This window comes from Trichosurus vulpecula, chromosome 1 (assembly GCF_011100635.1).
Source record: "Trichosurus vulpecula isolate mTriVul1 chromosome 1, mTriVul1.pri, whole genome shotgun sequence".
NCBI lineage: Eukaryota > Metazoa > Chordata > Mammalia > Diprotodontia > Phalangeridae > Trichosurus > Trichosurus vulpecula.
The window spans coordinates 258837079-258852226 of NC_050573.1; the positions used below are offsets into that span (position 1 = coordinate 258837079).

Here is a 15148-nt window from a genome sequence, read left to right on the forward strand (position 1 = left end):
AGAGCTGGTTTTCAGACAAGGCAAGTCTGCTGGGGAGGGGGGGGGGAGGTGGTTGGGGAGCAGCAGCAGGGGGAGGTGGGACGACAGAGAGAGGTGGTTTTGGTGTTTTACACGCCCCATGTAGGCCCTGCCCTCCCCCTCCCCCGGTGCCTGTTTGGATGTCTTGGTGTGGTCATGCCTGTAGCCCTGTGTGAATTGGGGAGATATGATGAGTTAGCCGGTTGCTATGGTGAAGAACATTGTCACATGACCAGGGTGCTGCTCCAGGCAGTTTGACGTCAGCAAGGAGAGAGAGAGAGAGAGAGAGAGAGAGAGTGAGGGAGGGAGAGCGAGAGAGAGCTAGAGGGAGGGAGGGAAAGAAGGGAGGGGGAGGAGGAGGAGGAGAGAGAAGGAGGGAGGCAGGCAGCGAGCGAGTGAGGGGATCAGTAGCAGAGGAGCAGAAGGCTGAGACAGGAAGACAGACAGACGCAGCCCACCTTCCTCACCGGAGCAAAGGAGAGACTGGCTTTCATTGTCGGGAGAGCCCCAATGCCTGGTCCTACCCAAACCTTGTCCCCCAATGGAGAGAATAACAACGACATCATCCAGGATAACGGGACGATCATCCCTTTCAGGAAGCACACGGTGCGCGGGGAGCGCTCTTACAGGTAATCGATCAGGGCCGCTAGCCAGCAGCGGGGGCTCCCTGGGCGTGTGTGTGTTACATGTGCGTGTGTGTCTGCCTCTGCGGACTGCAGCAACCGGGGGAAATGCAGAGGGTTACATAACGGAGGCAAGGACTGCATTATAAATTATACACGTATCTGTACATTTACAGAATTTCATTTAAGTCTGCGTTGATTTCTGTTTTAATGGTTCCTAACGCTGCATTATAAATCACACGTGTGTATATTTTATTTAAGCCACTTATAACCCTTACTTCTATTTTCATGGTTCCTAAGACTGCGTTATAAATTACACATATATGTGTATATAATTTCATTTAAGCCAGTTGTGATCATTTATTTCTATTTTAATGGTTCCTCTCGAGCACGCCGGGAGGTTTAGCATTTTCAAATACCGTTTGTATTGGCCAGATGGAAGGCATTTTGTGAATAGGTTTGCTGTCTGCAGGAGCTCCCCCTCCTTCTCTCCTCCTTTGCATATCGATGAAAATGCATGCTAATTTTTTTTTTTGGCCCCTTCAAAAGGGATTCAGACTGCAGCACTTCCTTTCTCCTCCTTCCTCTTTAAAAAAAAAAATGTTTTAAGGAGACATGGGCTAACTGTGCCCGTAACATCAGAGGATGACTGGATGGAGCAGAAAGGCGTGTGCTTGCCCTAGCCTAGTGTGTGAATGGGCGTGTGTGTGTGAGTGTGTGTGCTCACAGGGGGAAAAAATAGAATCCTCTAGATTAAACTGCAGTCTGTGATGTTAAACCGCCAGATTGATGGAGCTTTGTAAGAATTCTGCTCGCTGATTGGTGGAAGGATTGACAGCAGAGGTCATAGTGTCAGGCGTTTACCAAAATTTGCTGCATAAAACCCATGGTTTCTTTGAAAGAAATTGAGCTACGGCAGTCGTCAAAAGGCGGGGTGCTTCCCACCCCCCCATTTTCTTGGGAGTTTATGGCCTAAATATGGGGTGGGGAGCTCGTCATTCTTCTTCAGAGTGAGAGGTGATTTCTGGGGATTTGCCTGTATCTGAGGACAGGGCTGCTTTTGCTTATTGTTTGGTTATTGCCTTTTGGATGAAATAATTTGGCCCATGCAGTTAGCAGCCTTTTTCAAATTAACATATCTTGCAGTTTGTTTTAGTAGATAAGCTCGTTAAAATTGTTTGCATTGTTTGATAAGGATACCCTCTAGGAGAGAGTGAAGCTGGAGTCTCATGTGTCCCCTGAGCCCAGGGATCTGAAGGAAAACACATCCTCAGGGCATATTTCCTCTCTAGCTCTTTTGTACTTGGGACAGTTATTTTTAAAGTTACCTTGATAACAGCTAACAATGCTTTTGCTCAGAGAGAGGGAGAGCATGCATGCATCTAAAGCCATCTTCTTCCAGGGATCAACAGGAAATAGCTTTTTTTCTTTTTTTAAAGCCTCAGTCTAAACATTCAGAAATACTGGGTACAATATGTTCACAAATATAATCGTATAACAAAATAAAATTAAAGTACTCATCTTCCTTACTATTTGATTAACAAAAAGAAGGCCTTATTTGTTAAGTTTTTTTTTTTTTTCAAAACTTAGAAGCCTTCTCTATCATCTCTGACAGTTATGTAAATACTTACTGGAAGTTCATCTTGAAAGTACCCATGAGGTCACAAAAATCTCATGTCTCATGGGTCCCTCTTACATGTTAATACAGAATCCTTGCAATCCTTGCAGATTCCAAGTGTTTTTTTCTGCCCTTACATAAACCAAAATCAGGCATTACTTTCTGAGACTTTCTCCTAGAGGCCTTTATAGCTTTCAATTTGGAGTTTTTCCTTTCCTACCTCTCCTCTTATGTTGAATGTGAACACTTCTGTTTCTAAAAGGAATTAAAAAGCCCAGGGTTGGGATTTTTTTTTAAGCCATTTATTTCAACTATTCTTGCTGGCAATAGATGTGAAGCCTACATTTCTCCTAAATGATTTAAATTCCTACCATGTAACATTCATTTTAGGGGAAGCCTGTCGTTTACCACATGGGCCATTAGAAATTGCCTGGCAGAAGTTTATAACTTCTTTGAACTGACTTGAGATTTTCAATAGAATGTAAGAAATATTTGTTTAATTGTTGAAATGGAAAATCTCTTGGCAGGAAAGTAAAATGTGAAAGCTAGGTTTGATTTTAAATAGTCACTTTAAAGTGAACTCAGAGCTTTGTTTACACTGAATTATGGCCAGCAATTCCTCTCAACTCCCTGTAATGGGCTGAGAAACCCTATAAACAAAATTCATCTGGCCAAATGCTGAGGTTGTTGAGAATATTGTATTGTCATGATACAATAGGGTCACTAGAAATAATAGGATTTATATCATAGGTCAGAGGGTTGGTTATACAAGACACCCTTAAGGTCGACATTATCCTGTGTGCCTTGTTAGTGTGGAGACCCTGTGTGATATAGTGTTGACTGCTTCTGGAGGATAGAATTAGAGAAGGAGGAAGAGCAACAGGAAAGAGAGGTAGAAATAAGACACATTTTGGCACTCTGGCTACATAGTCAATTTAGGATTGCAAATTCAGAATAATTTACCGAGTTCATTGCTGAGGAAACATTAAATGTATGGTGAAAGCCTGACTATAGCCAAGCTAAGACCTGGCTTTGGCTAGAGATTTTGATGTAGTCCTAAGTAATGAGATAAGGGCTGGGAGACTGGCAGCTCAAATCTAGAGCATTTAAACGAGGGCCCAAAATGCTTTCTATTCTTGATCTCTTTACTATATTATAGATTCCTACCTTCATTTCCCTTCACCCTATTTTCAATTCTGTGACTTAGCTACAAAGAGACATTATATAATGGTGGGTTATGTGTTGAACTTGGAGTCATCAAGGATTGGATTCAGATTCTGCTTCTGATATTTCCTAGCTGTGTGACCGTGGACAAGCTGTTGAACCACTCTCAGCCTCAATCATCTTCATTTGTAAAGTGGAGGTAATAATAGTACCTGACTCACAGATTGTGTGTGAGCATCCCCCCCCAAAAAATATGCAAAACACTTTGAAAACCTTAGAGCATTTTATAAAGGTTAACTATTACCATTTTTGAGAGGGGAGTATTTTGCTGTCTTATGGTTGGATAAAATCACCAGGATTTGGTGGAGCAAGGGCCCTAGGTCTAGGTACCAGTTTCTACAGATCAGAAAAGAAAAGGACCAACTAGTTAATGGATTATAGACTATTTCCTCTGTCTAACATATTCTCTGTTTAGGAAAGCTACCACGCCTTTAAACTAAATTCAGTAGAAGCCTTTATTTTCATGTGTGTCTTAGGTACTGCATTAAGCATATTATCTAGGGTGTTCTTGGTCTAGCTGCCTATCTACCTTGTTGCTAATAATTATTGGAGGAGGTGTGCACTTCAGTGAGACTATCAAGTTGCCCCCCTCTTCTAAAAAAAAAAAGGTATCCCTTGATTAGTGAGACCCAGGATGCTTTGTTGAGAAGAAACTAAACAAAGCAGAGCCTAAAATGGCACTGCTGAACAGTGTAGACCTGTTTACACAGCTTCTACCCACTGCTGGGTCAGTTTCTCCTTCTTACTTACTTCCACCTTACTCACCACATTTATGAATACTAGGCATCCATATATTTTAAGAGGTGGTTAGGAAAAATGAGTGCTGTATTGGTGATCTGGGGTGACACTTTTAATTCATGGAGAGAATGAGTCGTGCCCTGGATTTCCCTAGAGAGTATACTCCCCATAGCTGTGTTTTACACAGATGCTACTGGGAAATGAGATTTATTAACTGGCCCTCTGCCCACTGCATCTTTGTTTGCATACTCAGAGCTTTTAAGAATGAATATATTTAAAGTCTAGAGTATGATTTCCACATTGTTACTTATAATGGGCAAGTACAGAAGCATAAGTTTCTGGAGTGATCTGTCTCTTTATAAACAAACACTAGCCCCTTGAAATCATCTCTTTTTTTTAAAGATAAAAAGAAAACTCAAGCATTAGATGGTGATTGCAATAGCCAACTTTTTGCAAAATGTAACATTTTAAATGAACTCTGCTATCAAACGATACCAGCAATCTCTTTTTTAAACAGTACGGGAAAGGATAGTAAGATCATATTGTAGGCTGTAGACTAGATAGTTATTATTTATATTTAATTGGGAAACTTAGTCCAGCTAATAGACTCGGGCATCCTTATTTTTTGACATTGTTACATAGCTTTGGATAGGCCTTTATTCATAGCATATCACTTGAATAAGTGGTACTTTACTAAAAGCCTAATTTAGCACAGATCATAACAAAGTTTAGCTTGACCTCCTTAGACCAATGATAAATGAGGTATTGCATAATGATTATTTTGTTTTTCTTAGAATGTATAAAAAAGAAACCTATTATCATTTGGGGTCAGATAATTAAACTGAAAAGAACCTATGTGTCACTTATTGGGATTTGGTTGCTTTGGGAGTCCTTCTCCTTTGCTGCTCTCTTTGGCAAAAGATACTTTCCTGCACTGCAGGTTCCTGCACCAGTGGTGGTATCTGTTTACAACGCATTATCTCAGCAAAGTCATTGGGCTTGGAAGAGTTTCCTAGGACTTAGGTAGATAAGTAGATTTCTTTTTTTAGTGTCCCCTTTTATTCCAGAATGCGACTAACAACAAAATTTGTTGCTTTAAAAAAAATTCTCTGCATTCCTTAGAGTAAGAGTCAATAAATGGGAAAGGAAATTATGAAAGGAAAAATGGTGAAGATAACTCAAATTGTTAGAAGATCCCAAGTCATATTGGTTGTGAAATACATTGTATTATAATTATTGTGGCAGATTTGTTTAGTCTGATTCATTTCAATTTAACAAACATTTATTAGGTGGCTACCATGATCAGATTATCGTGATGCTGAAAAAAGAAAGATAGCTATGACACAAATCATACAATCAAGGAAATTCCAATCAGGTAGAATAAAAGTACATTTCTATAAATAACCATGATACTGAATCCAACTTAACCTGTCTTTTTGAGAATAAGTGCTAAAGTGAGGACTGGGCAAAATATTTTAATAGAAAAAGATCACTTTCAGCTTGGGTACCAGTAAAGATTTCATGGAAGAGATGGAAGGCGGGGTAATTGGACCTTCAAGAAAGGCAGGGACTTCGGCTGGGAAAAATGGGGAGCCAGTCCATTGTAGGTATAGAGGATTATCAGAGAAGGAGGAATTGAACAGTGACAGTCTGGTGTATTAGAGGTCAGAGGGGAGAGGTTATTATTCTTGGGACACAGTGGCCAATAGTGTCAAATACCACTGCAAAGCTAAGGAGGTGGAATATAGTGATAAGAATGCTATTGGTGACCTTTTGAGAAAGCTATTTCAGTAGTGTGGTAGGACCAGAACATTTTGGGAGGGCGGACCTTGAGTAGGGGATACAGAAATGGAGCCAGCCAGTTTTGGGATAGCTTGTTGGTAGAATGAGATGAAAAAATCAGTAGACAAGTTGATATAGAAGATGCATGAAAAAGAAAGAATTTATAACAGAGTTAGGTCTCAAATGAGACTGAGACAGGAAGGGGGAACAGAAGGAGAGTCACAGGTGAAGGAAGGGCTAACATGAACCAGAGTGTCTACCTCTTCCTCTGAGCCTGGAGAGAAGATAATCATAGATGAGGACATTTGGAGATCTAGAGAAGATGGAAGGTTCATGCCGAGTGGCCTCAGTCTTCATATTAATGTAATAGGTGATGAAACATATTGAGATTGAAGGCTTGGAGACTGCTGGCGTTGGAATTTTGAGGAGAGCAAAGACATTTTGGAATGGGGGTCTGAGGAATAGCATAGAACACAATCCTGAGTCAATAAGTGGACTAATATAAATCTAATATTAAAATTAGTTTGAATTTCCTCAGCATGCAATGACTCAGGAATCAAAAAACAGTACACCAGGACCATGCTTTCCTTAAAAATATGCTGCAAATAACCTGTGCAGATAATTGAGAACTGACTCTTCTTCGCATAAACTGAACTTGGACTATGAAGATGTCATTTGCTTTCAACTGGAATTACCTGCCAGTTTTCATCTCTCTCCCTTTTCAGTTTCCCACTGTTTCTCTTCTTTTTGGTACATTCAAATGACTTTATTTCAAGAAACATTTATTAAACATCTAGTGTGTCTTGATAGACCAATCATACAAAGATGAAAAACAAACATAGCCCATGCCCTCTTTGGGTTTACAATCAGACGGGCAGAATAAAACAGGCACCCAAAGGTAGAGAGTGATAAAGACAAAAGAGAGGTGAAGACAAAATATTAAAAGAAATCTGAGCAAGGATATTAAGATGCACGTTACAGTAATCTATAGTGAAACATCGTCCCTAGGTGAAGATGAAGATACTGGTCCACCGGCCATGGGACTTGCCTTTTAAATTTATTTTTCTAGAGGTGATAGGTTTGCTGGCCCACCCACAAGTGCTTGCCTAGTCTCTCGTGACCAAAAAAGGATGTCATATAGATCTTGGAACTGAGAAATCTACCTTCGCCCACACCAGAAGCAAAACCATGACTTTGATCTCATTAGCATCATGCTTTAAGCTTTAGTTGCTCTGGAAACACATAGTGAGAGCCTTATGTTCTCTTGACAAATTACTGACTGCAGAACAAAATGATGCATAATGATATATAAAATGGATTTTCCTATAGCCATTTATTCTAGAGTTTGTACATAAAAAGCACAGGTATCATCATAAATACTTTTCTTATAAAGACTGTTTAAACACAGTCTAGTATATTGTAAATTCCTTGGGGGCAGAGGCCAAGCCTTATTAAATCACTGCATTCCCCCCCTCCCAACTCCCCACCCCCTAGCCAGGTCTGGGAGTATTGAACCTTTGGAGGGTAGTTGAGAAATTGTGAATGAATGACCAAGAAGATTTGCATAACAAACTCCTGATGTTTGTGTCTAGAAGCTTTTCACCATTCTTTCTCCATCAGATTTGCCTTTGACTGCTCTCAAGACCCTGATTTCTTCTTTACCTTTATTGGCTTCATCTATAAAATCAGTCCTCAATTCAGAGTTCTGATGCAGATGATTTTTGTCAAGTTTCCTCCCTTCAAAAAATAAAGTAAAAAAAAAATAATCAGTTTTGACCAAAAAAGTATATGAAACAGTCGGTCTATGCAATTTTTAAATATATGCTATGTACTGTACTAAGCCCAGGGGAAAAAAAAAAGACAAAAACAGTCCCAGCTTTCAACAGGCTCACATTCTGAGAGAGATACGTGTGTGTATACACACACACACACACACACACACACACACACACCCCTACATATACATATGTGTGTATGTATATATACACATAGTCATATACATATATGTATATAATTACATATTGGGTTGCTACGTGGCACAGTGGATAGAGTGCTGGGCCTAAACTTATGAAGATTCATCTTCCTGAGTTCAAATGTGACCTCAGATACTAGCTGTGTGACCCTGGGCAAATGACTTAACCCTGTTTGCCTCTTTTCTTCCTCTGTAAAATGAAATCGAGAAGGAAATGGCAAACCACTCCAGTATCTTTGGTGAGAAAACCCCAAACGGGGTCATGAAGAGATGGACATGACTGAAATGACTGAAAAACTGCATACAAGATTTTGTGGAGTAAGGTGGAAGGAAATTTTAGAGAGGAAAGCTCTGACAGCTAAGACAGGAACAGCCTGCTACAGAAGGTAGGATATAAACTGAGTATTGAAGAAGCCAAGGAGTATTAAGAGGTGGTGGTGAGGAAGGAGGAGAGTCCTGGGGGATTGGAGATTGGGAATAACCAGTGCAAAGGCAAAGATATAGGATGTCAAGGGTTGCATATTGGGAATAGTAAGCAGGCTAGTGTAGCTAGACAAGGGGTAGGGAACCTTCGGCCTTGAGGTCACATGTGGCTTTCTAGGTCCTCAAGTGCAGCTGTTTGAATCCAAACATCATAGAACAAATCCCCTCGATAAAAGGATTTGTTCTGTAAAACTTGGACTCAGTCAAAAGGCTGCACACAAGGACCTGAGGCTGCAGGTTCCTCATCCTAGAGTTAGACCACAGAGGTTAAGGAGGGGATAAAGTGTAAGAAGACTAGAAAAGTAGGAAAGGGCCATGTTGCAAAGAGCTTTAAATGCCATATAAAACACTATGTATTTGATCCTGGAGGTAATAGGGAGATACTGGAGTTTATTGAGCAGAGGTAGAGGGGAGAAGTGACATAGGCCTAAGTTTTAGGAAAATCACTCAGCTGCTGGGTGGAAGATGGATTTGTGTGGAGGAACTTTTGAGGCCAGTTAGAGGGCTGTTGGAATCCTCATTATGAGAGGTGATGAGGACCTGCCCTGGTGATGGTTATGGGAGTGAAAAGAAGAGGATACATAGACAGAGATGCTCTGAAGGAAGAAATAACAAGAAGTGAGGTGAGTGGGTGTGAGAAGTCAAGGAGGACACCTGCTCTTGGTGACTGGGAAGGTAGTGGAGAGGGAGGATGGGGAAGTTCAGAAGAGGAGAGGCTTTGGAGGGGAAAAGAATGAGTTCTATTTTGGGCATGTGCCTCTAAGACCTCTAATTGGAGACATTTGATTAAGCATTTGCCTATCCAGGCTTGGAGTTCAAGAGCCAGGCTGGGCATAGATATGCAAGTCAAAGAGTCATCTGCATAAAGATGATAGTTGAACCTATGAGAAGGAACAAGTTCACCCAGAAAGTGAGTATGGAGGAAAAGAAAATGTATTCTATTTCTGTGTGTGTGTCTGTGTTTTTCCATCCAAAGTCTCCCTGCAAGAACACTGAGCTCCGTTCAAATGCCACTGTTTACAGGAGGCCTTTCCTGATTTCTCCAGTAATTAGTGTTCTCTTTGTCCAAATTTACTTTGTATTTTGTTTATATGTGTGTGCATTTGTTCGTTCATTCATTCACTCATTTGTTCGTTTAACTGTGTAAAAACGAAGTGTGGCATAGGGTATGGGGAGCTGAGCTCAGAAAAACCAGTGTTCACGCCCTACCTCTGATATATGCTGGTTGTGCGAGCCTGACAAAGTCACATGGCCTCTTCAGTCCTCCCAGGCAACTTCCTAAAACTGAATGTTACAGCACAGTTGTAGTTCTGTATTGGGAGAGGCGTTTTCCTCACTGGGAGTAGCCTACATCAATAAATCACAGGGCCAGAAAATGGAAATCTTTGTTTTTCATTTTTGTCTTCATATCCCAAGCCCTTAGCACTCTGTGTCCCACATATGGTAGGCACCTTTCCAGTCTTCTTACACTTTAGTACCCACAATTGTAGTCCAGTGACACTGGCCTCCTTGCTGTTCCTCTACCTAGAGACTATTCCATGTCCCAATTCAGGCATTCTCATCGTCTGTCTCCCATGCCTGCAGGGCTCTCCCTCCTCATTCCTGCCTTCTGACTTCCTTTGAGACCCAGCTAAAATCTCACCTTCCATTATTGATCCCCCCAAATTCTTGTGCCTTCCTTCTGAGACTCTCCTCAATTTATCCTGTAAATAGCTTTTCGGACGTGGTTGTTTTCAGGGTGTTTCCCCTGTTAGACAGTAATCTCCTGGAGACCAGGACCTATATTTTGCCTTTGTGTCTCCAGCATTTAGCACAATACCTGGCACACTTAACAAATTGTAATGACTGTCTAACATTCCCATCTAAAACCCCATTTTCCCTTTGACTCATTTTCAGTTGGGAAATCATTTAAACAAGAGGTGCATATTATGCACATTCTACGTACACAGCACTGTGCAAGATATGCTAAGAAATTCAGAAGGACAAGAATGCCTGGTCTCTGCACTTCAGAGGCTCTTGAATTAGAAGAGAGAAGACTAACAACATGGGAAGTAACATGAAAATTACCTGACAGTATAACAAGGGATGGGAACTAGAAGTACCATTTTTATTGGTGAAGAGAACTCCAGGGTGAGGAAACTCTGTGAATGTAGGTTGGCACCTTCTTCTGCAACTGATGATCTTTTTTGTTTTTTTTTTTTTGTTTTTTTGGAAGGAGGGAGGCAACTGGGGTTAAGTGACTTGCCCAAAGGTCACACAGCTAGTAAGTGTGTCAAGTGTCTGAGGCCGGATTTGAACTCAGGTCCTCCTGACTCCAAGGCCAGTGCTCTACTCACTGTGCCACCTAGCTGCCCCGAAACTTCTAATCTTGAAGAGTCGCCTAGACCACTGAGGTTAAGATCCTTACTCAGGGTCACACAACCAGTATGTGGAACTGGAAAGTGGGACTAGAACCCAGGTCTTCTTGGCTTACACTTCCCTATCCTCTACACCAAACTGTCTGTAGAGAACATAACAAAATGATAAATTCTGGACACTGAGTGCTATGGAAGCTCAGAGGTGAGGGAGACCGCAGACCCCTGGAGGGGTTAAGGAGAGTTGTATAATGGAGATGAAATCTCAGCTGGATTTTGATGAGTGAGTATAATTTTTAGGAGAAAGGCGCTTATTCCAGGTAGGGACAATAACCTAAGTGGAATGAGAACTAGACTGGAGGATAATATGTTGGAAAACAAGAGTGGATCGGTGCAATGAGGCTGCGTTATAGAGGGCTCCTAAGGTCCAACAGGAAAGTTAGCTCCCTTTTGTCTTCCACAAGACAAGGGTAGTGGTAGAAGATCTAGAAGATTCTGTGTGGTTCTGACATCGTTCTGTGTTTTTTGTCCAACAGCAAATCAGGAGCTACAGATGATTTTTGGGTAGGAGGGTGTGGCATGATGAAGTCAAGATTATATGCTGGAATGTATCTTCCTTTTTGAATTAATTTTTAAAAATTGAAATGAAATACACTGGGAAAATAGGGTTACCTAGTACCCTACTGAGTTTGTTCTAAGCCATCTGTTCGCCACCCCACCCCCCCCCCACCCCCCCCCCCCCCCCGTGAGCAGGTTGGCAGCTTGTACCTCTCTGAAATTCCGGGAAATGAGTTCCTAGTTGGCTTAGCAGAGAGGTGCGGATGCTCCAGCATGCAACAGCTTATTCTGACTCTCTGCTGCCACACAGGAACCCTCTTCATAGGAGGAGATGATGCTCCTGGCAGGGTCCTTATCAAATCATTATGCTGGGCACGTTGCTTTAGTCTATTTGAGGCCAGAAGGTCTTTCAGGCTGGTGCTAGAGATAGTTTTTCAGAGACTGAAGCAAAGGCAGTAATTTTATTTCATGCAGGCATTCTCTACCAAAGGCAAAGTTAATTGATCTTTAGCATAGGCCCATTAGGGGTTGGGGCTACGCCTTTGATCCAGTGACGCTGGCCTCCTTGCCATTCTACATATAAAACAGTCTCTTGGCTGTAGCCATTTTCTCTGGCTGTCCCTAGTATCATTGTTCATATGTATATATGACCAGCAGAGATATCCAGAAGCCTTTGGTTTGTGGAGTCAATTAATACTGATAATTCAAAAATAGGACCCTCCCCTCCGCGCAAGGTGCTGTCCTACCCAGCCTGGTGTTGGTGATCCTGTCTTGCCCTTTAATGTCCTGGGAGTTGAGGCCGTTGAAATTTTTTTTTTAAGCTAGACCTGATAACTATAGCATTTTCATTTATATTTTGAAAAATATAATATTGATGAGAAGCAGTTTAGGGAATTGATATCCTAATGTGAATTATAAAGACTTGCTTTCAAATGTTGTTAATTTAGTTTGCTAAGAGAAAAGGGATTTGTGCCTCTTTTATGAAACAATATCCCTTTATTGTTATCAGATGTCACAGAAAGGATATTTCCGTTGTCAGGAAAATCCCTTTTAGGTGAATTTCTGGGTATTTTTCAACTAGAAGTTTCTATAATACCAAATTACATATACCATCATTAGCCAGTAAAAGCTTTAATATCCCTCTCAGCTAGGTCAGGGCAGCTAGGTTATATAGCAGATAGAGTGCTGGGCCTGGAGTCAGAAAGACCTCAGTTCAAATGTGACCTCAGACACTTACTAGCTCTGTGACCCTGGGCAAGTCATTTAACTTTGTTTGCCTCAATTTCTGTAAAATGAGCTGGAAAAGGAAACAGCAAACCGCTTTAGCATCTTTGCCAAGAAAACCCCAAATGTGGTCACGAAGAATCAGAAACAACTAAACAACTCTTAGCTAGGTATTGTAGTCCATAGAATAAATGTCAGGAAGACCTGAGTTCAGATTCTGCCTCAGACACCAGTTTTGTGATCTTGGGCAAGCTACTTTGGTCTCATCCTCATTTTCTTTATCTTTAAAATAAGGATCATAATGACACCTGCCTAACACAAGGTTGCAGTGAGAATCAAACGAGATAACCTTTGAAACGGCTTTGAAGACCTTAATTGCTAACCGTAGAAATGTTAGTTATCATCATTATTATCTCTCTCATCCACCTCTCTCTACCCAAAAATGTTCATGTGAATCTCATTTCCTGTTTTATTTTGAAATATTATACATTCAGTGTTTAATTATTATTTCTGTTTTACATAAGTGAATCTTTTAAAATGGGAACTTAGAGGTGGTATAGGCAGAAACCTGAACTAAACTTTCTCCATTTCAAGATAATTATAGCCAGAATGGAGGGATTTATATTATTTATTTCTGCTGTATTTGCTACCACTCTCCCCTCCCCAAAGACTATTTTTCATAAAAGGAACCATTTAGTGAGTCAAGGATCAAAGACCCAACTTTATATGAGCCCTCAAAGGGGTATCTTTCAGTATCTGGGCCATGTGTATGTTTTAACCACTCCCTAAATTTTTCTCTTCCCATGCTCACTAGGACTCTACTCCCTTGAGTTGAAACAACACCAAGCCAACAGAAGCCTTCTTATTAAGAACATTATTATCATGACTGTACTGGTTTTTCCTGAGGCAAAAGACTATTTCTTAAAAATGATAATTTACATGAATTAGCTAGATTACTCATTCCTCTTAGCAATGAGGGAGTTTCATTTTTATCAATGAAAATAATGCTTCCAGCCATACAAAATTTTTCTCTTAGTGTTGTATAACACCTGGTCCATAATATAAGGAATAGTGTGAACCTTAATCAACTCACTGAGAATCAGATTTGGGACATAGTTCATAATTATTGTAACAATGGAGGAAAAGGTTAAGACAAGAAATGGGTTTATGTTATATAAAAATACATATCATATAAAAATACATAGATTTTTAAACATTATGTGGTCCAGAAGGTCTTCTTTTTGGAAGACCTACAACGCCTAATCCTTTCATATGCATGTATATCTATACAGAAGGCAGTAAGTTATAGTAGTAAGAAAGGAACTCAGGAAGGCCTGGGTTCAAGTCCTACCTTTGACACGTATGACTGTGTAACCTTAAACACCCTGCGCCCTCTGTCCTCCCAAAGTGCTCTAGGCGACTCTGCAAGGCTGTAAATTGCTGAGAAAGTACTGACCTGCACTGGTGGAGTCCACCTGCCTAGGCAGAGGCCCTACACCAGTGAAATCACAGGTCCAAACCCTAACCCTCCATATCTATCAAGGCAAACAGTTCTTTTGGAAAGAAGCAAATTTTAAATGTGTATAAAGATGGTTCTTTTAATATCTTGACAACCATTTGCTGATGCTTTTTATCCTTTTGCTATTTCTCATAATTTTATTGTTAGGCAGAATTTTGACAAGACTATGATTAAGAATTAAGAGCATAATCCTATTTTGGTTTTCTAAAAACTGATGATTTTTTTGCTTTTTTTCTTTAGTTTTTTTGCTTCGGGTCTCAGACTTTGTTCAGATTCTTTGTTCTTTAGCGTCAGCCTCCTGGCAGAGCCCTGGGAGGTAATTTGTCAAAAAGGCTAGAGGCAATGACATCTCAGGGAGACTTTCTGATGTTCACAGTGCTACTTTTGATTGTAAACACTAATACCCTAAATAGTTGCTTTCCATGTGTTTCTGCATGGTTTTCAGTTTATACTCTGCAAATAAGGAGAACGATGCTATGGCTGCTAAAATAGATTGTTTCTGTTTACTCTTTAGCATCTCAGAATGACGTTTCGGGTTACTTATAATGTGGCAGCAAAACAAAATCCGTTTTGAATTTTTACAGGATTGATATTCGTAAGAAAAAAAAACACCTTTTAGCTTTAAAATCCCTACGTAACTAGAACAGCAGTCTCCTAAGAATGAAAGACGCACCAAAATAGTTATATGTCCTATTTAAACCATTTATTCTGTGTAGGAGGTGTGCCTTGATAAAAGTATGTTACTGATTCACAAAAATGGTTCAACACTATATCTCCTTAGGACATTTCTACTGTGGGGAAAAATCATCACACCTATAATTTTTAAAAAATGAAATATGTAAATAAATTTTAAAAGTGTGCTTTATGCATGCTTAAATTGAAGAAAATCATCAAATAGAGGTTAGTTCATTGTCATAGAGATTAGGAAAAAGCAATTCAGAGGGAAATGAGAAGCTTATTGCTTAAAGTTAAGGAAAAATAAGCTACATATGTATTATATAGAACTGAGGTTAAAAAGATAACCAAAATATTGTT

General features: G+C 40.3%; 1 protein-coding gene across 2 annotated transcripts in view; it reads left to right on the forward strand.

The window, feature by feature from the left end:
- MAPRE2 (microtubule associated protein RP/EB family member 2) overlaps positions 1-15148 on the forward strand; it is a 198502-nt gene that overhangs the window by 91403 nt on the left and 91951 nt on the right. Inside the window, exon 1 of one of the 2 annotated variants that reach the window (XM_036756990.1) lies at positions 275-647. The exons of the other annotated variant lie outside the window; for it this stretch is intronic. Coding sequence (XP_036612885.1) covers positions 529-647 — 119 coding nt within the window. The 5' untranslated portion in view covers positions 275-528. Of the gene's footprint in view, positions 1-274; positions 648-15148 lie in introns of those variants that run through there. 2 annotated transcript variants of the gene reach the window in all.